This window comes from Canis lupus, chromosome 4, assembly GCF_003254725.2.
Source record: "Canis lupus dingo isolate Sandy chromosome 4, ASM325472v2, whole genome shotgun sequence".
In the NCBI taxonomy this organism is placed as follows: domain Eukaryota; kingdom Metazoa; phylum Chordata; class Mammalia; order Carnivora; family Canidae; genus Canis; species Canis lupus.
In genome coordinates, this window is record NC_064246.1 from 56,086,461 (window position 1) to 56,099,107 (window position 12,647).

Genomic DNA, 12,647 nt, shown 5'->3' on the forward strand with positions numbered 1-12,647 from the left:
AACCATTTGAATTTTGTCTTGAACACCAAGAGAGAAAGGTAAAAGGATAGCAGATGGAGAGAGAAGAATGAAGATGGAATTTTTTTTTCTAAGGGTTTTGGGGGAAAAAACAGGTATAAAGCAGTAATAATTTGCCCTGGTAAACTATGAACTGGTGACTCAGAAATACACTTAGAGATTGTAAGTGCTAGAAGATTTCTACATACAAGAGTTCTCCCTACATTGTACAGTTGAGAGAAGCCTTCCTTGATCTGAGAAAATTGAGTAAGATTTAGATGAGTGGAAAGGAAAACAGCATTTCTTGCTATTTGTGTGTGTGTGTGTTTTTGTTTATATTGACTTTACCTGTTTGCCTGTATGTTTCTCAAATACAAATATTCTATGTTTCCCATCATCTCTCAGGCTTCTTAACCAACAGCTTTCTTTCCTCCTTCCAACATTCTGGGATCCCTTTTCCTCTTCCTTTCTTCTTATCCATCATTATCTCCACCTGTATCCCCGATCATTGCCTCAACCTCCCTGCCCACTCCCCCTGCCCCCCTCTTGTTTCCATTTCAGTTCATCCTTCACAGTGCGCCAGTGGATCTTTCTGAAATTTAAATTGGACATATCTGTCTCTCTTTAAAATCATTCAGCATCTCCTCATTCCCTCAATAAAAAGTTTGAATTCCTCACTGTTGTTTTTAAGGCCCTCTTTTACCTGGATTCTCCTTAACTTTCTAGCTTTATTCTTACCTCTCCCTTACATAGGACTCCCAAACATGTTAAACTTATTGCCATGCTTTCTTTTAACTCTGCCTCTATTACTTTTTTCACTGAGACTTCCTTGTCTCTTGGCTAAGTTGTGTTCATGTTTTATGTCCTGACTCCACTTTCTTCAAAACACAGGCATAGTACTGCTTTCACCAGTTCTCATTCATACATCTGGAATATAATATAAAGAGCACGGGATTTGGACTGGGGTGGGAAGGCCAATGTTTGCCTCCTAATCTATGCTATGAGATTTTGGGGAAGTAAATTAACCACTTAAAGGCCTAGTTTCTTTATCTCTAAAATGGGATAATGACACTTTTTATAAGCCCATCGAAAAAATTCATTGGTATCTATAGAAGATTCTGTAAGCACTGAAGCACGTTGCTCATTTAAATTGCTGCTGCTGCTCCTGCCGTGCCTTTCCTCTTCCTCCTCAGCACCTACCCACCCCATCAGTCTTTCTGCTGCGTCTTACATGGGACTTGGTTTTTGTTTTGTTTTTAGATGACGAAGACTTTACCAAAGAAATAACAGAGCTATTTTCCCAGCTGCATGTCTCCTCCAAACCTGAGAAACTTACCAAGGTAAGTTATTACTTCTTGGTGATTTTCGTTTTTTTACTTATGTCAATTTACCGGATGAAGAATGTAAGATTCTAGCTTCCTGGCAAGGATGTCACGAAATTGGGTATATATCCTGAGTTCTCTATCTTCTGCCTGCCTCCTGGATTCCCAGGTTAACATGCAGATCTCACATCTGCCCTCCCCAGTGGAGCCTGCCCCACACATCTGCCATCCTCCGCTGTTTTCATTTGGAATGTTTGCTTATCTGAAAGCTCACATGAGACCACAGCGTTGGCGGTGCTCCCCAGCCTTCGTTTTCCCAGTGGCTAGCCTCTATTGGGGTTTTCCTGTTCTTAGGTCTCTAAGTGATTCAGAGATAATGGAATGTGGCCCCTGCCCTTATGGCCTGAATGGAGGTTATCATTTCCCAGAGCCCAGTGACCTTTTAGCATGTGAAAATGAAAATCCCACAGCTTTTAGGCCTTGGTCTTTGATGGCGATGTCTGACTTACCTTCACACACTTGGAACGTGGAAGGGCTTTAGTCAAAGTGGGTAGGGAGGGTCTGTTTCCAGAGCGGTACACATATAGCATATATGCTACTGCCAACTCATGGGATACTCTCCGCTGGGTCTTGGGCTGCTTGCTGCCTCTGTACCCTCCTCTCAAAATCTCCAGATACATTTCCGGATTAGTTAGCAGCAGGTACACACTGCTGCCTGGCCAGGACAGCCATTACAGTTATCTGGATACTGCAGGGTAAGGAATGTGATGCTAGATTTGTTATCCCACTCTCCCATCTCCATTTAAAATGCTGCATTCCCCAAGGAACTTTTTAGATCATCCCCTAGGCACTCATCTTCCTTATCTCAACTGTAGTACTTGACTACAGCACTTTCTGACATGTATCATCATAGTGTTTTTTGAATTGGAAATAATGTCAAACTTAGAGAAAGATTGCACAGATAAAGGAAATAACATTCATGTATCTTTTATGCAGGTACACCTATTAGTAATATTTTACTTCATGCATTTCATCAGTCATGTCTGAGCCTTTGTTCTCTCATTCCCTCTCCTATCCCTTCCCTTTCATCTCCCCTTCTTCCCTTTCCCCCCATACAGCACTACACAAACATACACACACGCTCATGCATGCACATTGTTATTATTGGGACTATTTTGGGGAATTAATAGTATATACGATAGCACTTTAGTCATAAATATGTTAGTATGCACCTGCCAAGAATATGGATATTGCCTTATGTCACCACGGTAGTTATCACCACAGTAAACTTAACATTGATACTATATTTTTAAAAAGATTTTATTTATTAGAGAGAGTGAGAGTAGGAGCAGGGGGAGCAACAGAGGGAGAGGGAGAAGCAGACTCACCTCTGAGCAGGGAACCCAATGTGGGGCTTGATCCTGGGATCCTGGGATCATGACCTGAACTGAAAGCAGATGCTTAACTGACTGAGCCCGCAGGCGCGCCTGATACCATATTTTTACTTAATCTGTTGTCCACTTGACCACATTCTGGTTTTGGCAACTGGCCCAACAATATCCTTTGTATTAAAGTTTTTCCTCTAACATTGGAGGTAGGACATGATCACAGATTGTGTTTAGTTGTCATGTACTTTCAGCCTCTTTTCATCTGGAGTAGTTCCCCACTTTTCCTTATTTTTTATTATGAGAAATACAAATTTCTCTTCCCCTGTGTATAAAAATAGAGTATTCCTCATTTGGGTTTGTCTGATGTTCTCTCACGATTAACGTCAGGTTATGCATTTCCAAGCAAGCTACTTCCTAAGTGATGTATCTTTCCCATGTTGTCACACCCAATGCACAGGACCCAAGGCACATCTTCCCCTCATTGTGCCTTGTTGCCTGATTTCTCACTGTGTGGTTATGATTGACTCCCTCTGTTACTAATAAACTTTCTGTGCAGAGACATAAGACAGATACCCTGATCCTCATCATAATTTCCCTTCTAGATTTAGCATCTGTGATTCTTGCTGCACCAGTGTTTCCAGTGATGGTTGCAAAATGATGATTTGTTTTAACCCTAGCACTCGCCCCACATTTATCAGTTGGCTCTTGGCATTCTACTCTAGTTAAGAGTTTAAGAGTTCTCCCTTCTCTTGTTTATTTATTTATTATCTGTTACTTAATATGATCTCATGGGTTTCTGTTTCTTTCCTTTGGTTTGTAATTCATTACGGTTTTAAATTATTTTGGTATTCAAGTTGTCCTTCAAATGGACTCCTGTGTGACATGCACTTACCATTGTTTGGAGTATTTCCTTATTTTCTGGCATAACAGGATATCTTGGACTCACTTTGTACCTTCCATATGCCAGCCCTGGAATTAGCCATTTCTTCAAGGAGCCATGGTTTCTTTTTAGTATTACAGGCTAACATGTGGGAGCTCATCACTGCTGGGGTGTCTTTGCTTCCAGGCCCTGTGGGCAGAGCTAGGAAATGTACTCAGATACACACACCCCTATATTTGTATATTGTACATACGTTAGAGATCTGAGTTCACCCTGGTAACTCCAATTTCAGTCCATCTCTACATGGTTCTTCCTGCTTTGCCTTTCCTCATGACACATTTGTATCTCTCTTTTAACACAGTGAGAAATCCAATTTTCCAACATTAGCACACGTCCTTATTTCCTCAGTTCTTTATGCATCTGAATTAGTTTCATTTCTTTGCCCATGCTACTATAAAACCAACCCCTGGAAAGAATGTATGATTTATTTGCTTTCCCCCATGTTAATTTTCAAATATATAGAGTATTGTCATGTTTCTGAAAAGTCAAAACTGTATAATTCCCATCTGCTCCATTTTCCCTTCTCCTTTTAGATAATATTTTTAAAAATTTTATTATTTTTTTATTTTTTAAAGATTTTATTTATTTATTCATAGAGACAGAGAGAGAGAGAGAGAGAGGCAGAGACACAGGCAGAGGGAGAAGCAGGCATCATACAGAGAGCCTGACGTGGGACTTGATCCAGGTCTTTTAGGATCACGCCCTGGGCTGCAGGCGGCGCTAAACCGCTGCGCCACTGGGGCTGCCCTCCTTTTAGATATTAAACTTTCTTGCTTTCTGGCATGTCCTTCTTGTGTTTCTTTTTTTAGGTAAGTAGATGTATATTAAAGATAAGCAGATATATTCATTATCTTCTTATACAAAAGTTAACATATTCTGTATGTTCTTTAGCACTTTGCTTTTTTCACTTAACCTTATGCATATATATCTTTATACATTTATCATAGGTTTTTTCATTTGTTTTTTTAAATGTGTATATCTTATCTTCCATCCTAAATCTTTTTTTTAAAGACTTATTTATTTGAGAGAGGGGGAAGGAGAATGTGCATAGAGGGGAGGGGCAGAAGGAGAGAGAGAATCTCAGGCGGACTCCCTGCTGAATGTGGAGCCTGACACAGGCCTGATCCCAAGATGTTGAGATCATGACCCAAACCCAAATCAAGTCAGATGCTTAACCAGCTAAGTCCCCCAGGTGCTCCACGTTCCTTCCTAAATCTCAAATTTCTTCAAGGCTGGATCTTTGCTTTATTGATCCTTAAAATCCCAGACTTACTATTTCTTACTTTGTGGTGTTGAGCAAGTTGTTTAACCTCTCTGCCTCTGTTCTTCTATCTGTGAGATAGGGATGATATAGGGTTCTTGTGAAGAATTAATGTGATAATACACACAAAGCTTTTATGGAGTCCCTGGCTCATAGTACATGCTCACCATTGATGGTCCTATCTATAGAAGCTATTCCTATATAGTATACATTTTGGTATTTGATAAATATACATATGTTATGTAACTTACTTTGCTAGGTACTAGGGAAACTATAATGGAAAAGACATAATTTCTGTACAAGGAGATCATATAATCATTTTAAAAAGGCAAGTAACCCCTTAGATGTTTAGTAGTTCTGGTCATTCTCTGAAAGCAATCTTCACATTGTTTACATTTTGGGTGTTGAGTCATAAGAGATAGAATAGTTAAAGACAAGGGCCTGATTTTCCACAAGGATTTATATGGGAGACTGTGATAGAGGGGAAAAGCAATGAAGCAGGAGTCTGAGAAGACAGTTCTGATTCTTATTCTGACACATGTGATGTTGGCAAATCTTGTTTCTTTTCTAGGCCTCCCCCACCCCAAGTGATAAAATAAGTGGTTGGAGAAGCTAACCTCTTAAAAGGTGGCTTTTAATTCCTAAGTTTCCGGGTCTCACCAGTGGGAGGTTCCAGACTGAATTGTGGGTGTGAGGTCTGGGTAGCATTGCTGATTTTTGAAAGGTCTGATAAATTACCTTGAATTGGCACAGTAGTTCATAATGACTTCACTTAATGTATTTATTACAAGAGTGGTCATTTTGAGTATGTACTATGCCTGCTAAAATAGCTCCTTCAAGTATACTACATTTATGATACCAATTTTCTTCTTTTGTGTGCTCTTACGTCTCCCTGTTTTTCTTCCTTCTTTTATTTATTTATTTTTTAAAAAGATTTTATTAATTTATTCATGAGAGAGAGAGAGAGGCAGAGGGAGAAGCAGTCTCCATGCAGGGAGCCTGATGTGGGACTCGATCTGGGGTCTCCAAGATCACACCCTGGGCCAAAGCCAGATGCTAAACCGCTGAGCCACCCAGGGATCCCCTTCTTCCTTCTTTTAATCCAAGATAAATCAATCCCTGGTTTTGCTCTCGTTTTATTTCTTGAAAGGAATTGCAGAACATTTTCCATACTTATTTAGAGTATTAGTCATCTCTTAGGATTCTTTCCAGCCTCATCTCTCACTGTCCTTTTCTCTAAAAATCTCACCACTCCAACATCATCTTCTACCATGCTTTTCCCGTATTGGTCTTCCTTCTGTTCCTTGAGTACACCCACCTGATTTCCCTCTGCTTACAACACTCATTTTCTAAATATTTGCATTTTAAACTTTTAAACTTCAGATTTCAGCTCAGGTATCACGTCTCAAGATCCCTCCTGACCATCCAAACCTAGTTTGCCTTCTCATCCAGTCCATACTCTCCATCTCTCCATTTTATTTTCTTCACTTATTTGTTTCTTGCTATGTTTTTGCACTAGAGTAAGAAGAGTAGGACCATGGTTTATATTAGTCGCTACTGTTCCCAGCGCTTAGGACAGTGTGTAGTAAATATTTGTAATGGATGAACTGAATAAATGCATTGCCTGCTCTGGTTTTACTAGTTGCTTCACAGTTTTCTTAGCACACTTCGGGTTTTCTTGTTTCCAATCTTTATACAATTATTATTATTATTTAACTTGAGGAGTTTTTTTTTTAAGATATAACTTATTTATTCATTCATGATAGACATAGAAAGGCAGAGACACAGGCAGAGAGAGAAGCAGGCTCCATGCAGGGAGCCCGACATGGGACTCGATCCCGGGTCTCCAGGATCACGCCCTGGGTCTCCAGGATCACGCCCTGGGCCACAGGCAGGTGCTGAACCGCTGAGCCACCCAGGGATCCCCCTAATTTGAGGAGTTAATGCATAGGGGAGTTATAGATCAGAGCCAGATTGTTCTTGAAGGTGTTCATAGATGAACTCTATGGGAGTTCCTGTGTCATAGGAGAAAGAACCTTGAAATGAATTATCTGCGTACATAGATTCTGCTCTAGCTCGTTCATGATGTAGCCTGCATGGGGCTCTCAGTTCTCAGCTGGAATGACTCTCCTAATCTTACGTGGATTCCTATTGCCTGGTTACAGCTCTGAGCACATTCTGTCCATATAGAGGTCCTCAAGTGGATGCCTTCATTTAATGACAATAAACCTTTTCTTAGATGCCAGGACACACTCAGTTGCAAATGACAGAAACTCCAGTCAGACTGGCTTAAGAAAAAAGGGGCACTCATTAGCTCAAGAAACCAGAATATCAAGGGGCAAGACTGACTTCAGGCATGGCTCTCTACCCACCTATCCCCACCCCAGTCCCCACACCAGTCTCTTGACTCTGTGTTCTTTTAGTTTGGCTTTATTCTTAGAGAATCTTTTCCAGATGGTGGTAGGATAACTACTGACAACTTAAGGGTAACTTTTTTCCAGTTGAGTAACTCCCAACAGAAGGAAGGCTTCCCTTCCCCAATAATTTTATCAGTTGTCCTGAGGCTAATGCCCATTGACCTGGGTTGGGGTGACTTTTCCATCCATGAAGTAATCACTGTATGGACAGGGGGATTAATATTCTTGGTAAAAACCTGAATTGTTTGCCAACCCTTGGAACCAAAGGATGGAAGCAACCCCACCCGAACCACAGGAACTGAGAAAAATCTGGAAACTACTACCAAGAGAAAGGAGATATGGATGCTGGCTAGATAAAAACAGTAGGTGTCCTTTGTAGTGTGCTGGATAGTGGGTGTGTAAATCCAAGTAAGACAGTCTGTAACTATCCTATAGCAATGTTTGTATAGGAGATAGACACATTTAATTTTGGTAAGTACTAAGATGAATGGGTACTCGGGACTGTGGACATGCAGAAAAGAGTTGTTTGGGTGCCCAGTCTCCGGGAACGTTTTTGAAAGTTACCTGGAAGAAACACTGTCTGGGTGGAGGATTGAAAGAAAACTAAGAGCTACCTTTATTTGGAGAAAAGAAGAGGGTGGGGAAGGGCATTTTAACCTAAGGGAATAGCATGAGTGAAGAACAGGCATATTTATAGGTCATTATTATTAGATCTTAAAATGAAAGTGGTCAGAGATGAAGGAGGTCTAGGTCATGGGTACTTCTTCAATCATGAAAGAACATGGTCTAGTTGATGGGGAGCCATTGAAGAGAAGAGGAATGATAAGTGTATGAAATATCCTGATACATATGTCCAGTAAGCAGCTGGAATGTGTTGTTTCCCTGAGAGGTCAGTGCTGGAAATAAGGATTTAGGAGTCAGCAGCAGGTAGGGAATATTTAAAATTATAGAAAAAGAATGGGCAAAGGGAAGAGGGAGTTGGGTTAGGCAAGTAGAGAGCCAGGCTAGAACTCCAGGTGATGCTGGTATTTAAGGGGCTGAAAAATAAGGATCTATACATACAAGAGTCTGAGGAGGAATGCTTATAAGGGGGGAGGCAGAACTGGAAGTTGGTGGTATTATAAAAGTCAAAACAAGAAGCAACTCAAAAGCCCATTATCAGGACAATGGTAAATTATGATATATGTATAAAATGAACTACCACACAGCAAGAAATAAGAATGAGCTGCTAGTGCTTGCAACAGCATGGATGGATCTAACAGACAGTATGTTAGGCATAACAAGTCAGACACAAATTAGAATGGACTTAAGATTTCATTTGTATGCATTTAAGGATGGGTAAAATTAATTTACAGTGAGACAGAAGAGTGATTACCTTTGGGCAAGGGTTTAGGGATGGGCATGAGGGTACCTTCCATTGTGGGGTGATGGAAATGTTCTGTATCTTGATCTGGGTCACAGTTACAAAGGCACATACGCATGTAAACATTTCTTGAATTGTGTGCTGAAAATTTATGCACTTTATGTAAATTTTACCCTAGTTTTCAAAAAGACCAAAGGATTAGAGAATTTCAACAAGGAATGAGTGAACAGTAGTGTTAGGTGTTCTAAGAGAAGTGGTAAGGTAAGTAGATACATGTATGATAAATGTATGTTTGGATGAGAACAGAGCATTGACTTACATGATGCTAGCCATGATGCTAACATGTTCCTGGTAGGTGCACAATGCATACTGTTACCTCTTGGTGAGCTGAATTGAACTGTTGATGGGCAGTAATCTTTTTCTTATTTAGGCAAGGAATACTGCCTACGAATGGATCAGTACATCTCTGGCCAAACCATCAGAAGAGAAGGAAGACGGAGAGAAACAGTTGGAAACAGAAAAAATTGAGCAAATCAGTAAAAATTCAATAGAGGTATCAGAGCAGTTAAACCTTTTTTTCTCTTTTAACGGTGTGGAGATGTGGGTATCACAATCAGGGATGCAGGCACCTTTTCTTTGTTGCACCACTACTCGTCATTTAACCCTTGTAATCCAAGAGTATGGCAGCAACCTTGTTCCAGACTATGGAATGAAAGGAGTGAAGGAAAAGAGACTAAGGGTGTGTTTGTGTGTTATATCATGGGGAAAGTTCCCAGAAGCTGCAACAAGACACTTTTGATCTAAATCTTTTGGCCAAAACATAGTCACCTGGTCACACCTGACTTCAGGGAAGCTACTGTTTTTGTAATTTTGAGTCCAGTTGTTAAAAGACCTCACTGCTGTGGTAGAAGAGGTTTATTGAAGGGCAGCCATTGGTCTCTGCTGCTTTCAAGATACCAAATCCTACAGGATGAGAGAAGCAAAGTGATGTCATTTCCTCTGGGCTAAAAAACCCCCCAAAATAAAAAAACAGTGCTTTGTCTTGTTTTTCCGTTCAGGATATACATGCATTTGCAATCCGGAGCCTAGCAGAGCTGACTGCCTGCTCAATTGAACTGTTTCACAAAACAGCGGCTCTGGTTCTGCATGGCCAGAAGCAGGAAGTGACAGCCATAGAAAGAAGCAGAACTCTTTCCCAGTAAGTATAAAGAGTATCCCTATAAAAGATACAAGTTGCTCAGAGTTTTCTCAGCTTCTTTCCAAAGTTTAAGAAACTTTGCTCTCAAAAAGGTGCTATTCACATTGTACCATCCACAGGTTAGAGGTTTGTTCATTTTGGGTTTTAGTTATTAAGTAGCCAGAGGGGTTCTTTTCACTGAGCCATAACTCTACATTATAAATGTTTTTATTAACTGGTTGTTTTATTAATTAATTTTTATTATTGATAATCTGAAAACTAGGTCTCACGTTATTTTAATAAAAATAAAATTTTACAAAAGTAAAAACAGAATAGTTCTAAAGCCTCAATTCTTAATAATGGTTATACCCATTATTGAATGTTGATTATGTCCTAGGCTCTAAGGGACTGCTAAGGGACGTATGTGTATCATTTCTAATTTTTATAACAACTCTAAAGGTAAGTGATTAGTCCAGCTTTAAAAAAATGAGGAAACACACACAAAATAAAAAATAAAATAAAAATGAGGAAACACACACAAAATAAAAAATAAAATAAAATAAAAAAAATGAGGAAACACTCAAAAATGAAATAATCTACCCAGCTTGTGCAGACTGGGATTTAATCCCAGGCCAGGCTAAATCCCTAAGCCCCTTTTCCACCATATTGCTGATTTGGAATAAAAATTTCAGAAATAATATTAAGTAGATAGTCACAAGAGACAAAAAAGGACTGCTTTCTAAATAAATCTAATTAAATAATGAGAATTTTCATTAGAAAAAAAATGTGTAGTAGTGTCTAGTTTGTTAGGATTGGGAAAGGCCCTTGATGTTTTCCAGACCCCTTCTTCACCTACAGCTTCAGTGCTCTGCAGCATCCCACAACAGGGGGTTGGTTTTGTCTTAACATCCTTACCCAGGGCAATATACACGTTTAATGCAATCCCTATCAAAATACCATGGACTTTCTTCAGAGAGTTAGAACAAATTATTTTAAGATTTGTGTGGAATCAGAAAAGACCCCGAATAGCCAGGGGAATTTTAAAAAAGAAAACCATATCTGGGGGCATCACAATGCCAGATTTCAGGTTGTACTACAAAGCTGTGGTCATCAAGACAGTGTGGTACTGGCACAAAAACAGACACATAGATCAGTGGAACAGAATAGAGAATCCAGAAGTGGACCCTGAACTTTATGGGCAACTAATATTCGATAAAGGAGGAAAGACTATCCATTGGAAGAAAGACAGTCTCTTCAATAAATGGTGCTGGGAAAATTGGACATCCACATGCAGAAGAATGAAACTAGACCACTCTCTTTCACCATACACAAAGATAAACTCAAAATGGATGAAAGATCTAAATGTGAGACAAGGTTCCATCAAAATCCTAGAAGAGAACACAGGCAACACCCTTTTTGAACTCGGCCATAGTAACTTCTTGCAAGATACATCCACGAAGGCAAAAGAAACAAAAGCAAAAATGAACTATTGGGACTTCATCAAGATAAGAAGCTTTTGCACAGCAAAGGATACAGTCAACAAAACTCAAAGACAACCTACAGAATGGGAGAAGATATTTGCAAATGACATATCAGATAAAGGGCTAGTTTCCAAGATCTATAAAGAACTTATTAAACTCAACAGCAAAGAAACAAACAATCCAATCATGAAATGGGCAAAAGACATGAACAGAAATCTCACAGAGGAAGACATAGACATGGCCAACATGCATATGAGAAAATGCTCTGCATCACTTGCCATCAGGGAAATACAAATCAAAACCACAATGAGATACCACCTCACACCAGTGAGAATGGGGAAAATTAACAAGGCAGGAAACAACAAATGTTGGAGAGGATGTGGAGAAAAGGGAACCCTCTTACACTGTTGGTGGGAATGTGAACTGGTGCAGCCACTCTGGAAAACTGTGTGGAGGTTCCTCAAACAGTTAAAAATATACCTGCCCTATGACCCAGCAATTGCACTGTTGGGGATTTACCCCAAAGATACAAATGCAATGAAACGCCGGGACACCTGCACCCCGATGTTTATAGCAGCAATGGCCACGATAGCCAAACTGTGGAAGGAGCCTCAGTGTCCAACAAAAGATGAATGGATAAAGAAGATGTGGTTTATGTATACAATGGAATATTACTCAGCTATTAGAAATGACAAATACCCACCATTTGCTTCAACGTGGATGGAACTGGAGGGTATTATGCTGAGTGAAGTAAGTCAGTCGGAGAAGGACAAACATTATATGTTCTCATTCATTTGGGGAATATAAATAATAGTGAAAGGGAATATAAGGGAAGGGAGAAGAAATGTGTGGGAAATATCAGAAAGGGAGACAGAACGTAAAGACTGCTAACTCTGGGAAACGAACTAGGGGTGGTAGAAGGGGAGGAGGGCGGGGGGTGGGAGTGAATGGGTGACGGGCACTGGGGGTTATTCTGTATGTTAGTAAATTGAACACCAATAAAAAATAAATTAAAAAAAAAAAAAAAAAAACCTTCCTTAAGATGAGGGACTCACACTCCCAGAGTAGCCTGTTCTTTGGAAAAGTGGCTACTTCCACTTTTCTACTTATATATCTGGGTTTACATGTATACATATATGTATATGTGTATGTGTACAGTAGGTATATGTGTGTATAAACACACATATGTATAGTCGCCCGGCTAATTATCAAGTAAGTTAAAATCCATGGAAACTGGGCTTTCACTTGTTTACTGATATATCTGCAATGCTTAGGACAGTACCTGGTAAATAGAAGACTTC

General features: G+C 39.8%; 1 protein-coding gene across 3 annotated transcripts in view; it reads left to right on the plus strand.

Moving 5' to 3' along the window:
- FAM114A2 (family with sequence similarity 114 member A2) overlaps positions 1-12,647 on the plus strand; it is a 33,440-nt gene that overhangs the window by 13,779 nt on the left and 7,014 nt on the right. For all 3 annotated transcript variants that reach the window (XM_025435248.3, XM_025435249.3, XM_049109213.1), the window contains exons 9-11: positions 1,258-1,337; positions 9,119-9,241; positions 9,747-9,886. In XM_025435248.3, the coding sequence (XP_025291033.1) occupies positions 1,258-1,337; positions 9,119-9,241; positions 9,747-9,886 (343 nt within the window). The remainder of the gene's footprint in view (positions 1-1,257; positions 1,338-9,118; positions 9,242-9,746; positions 9,887-12,647) is intronic.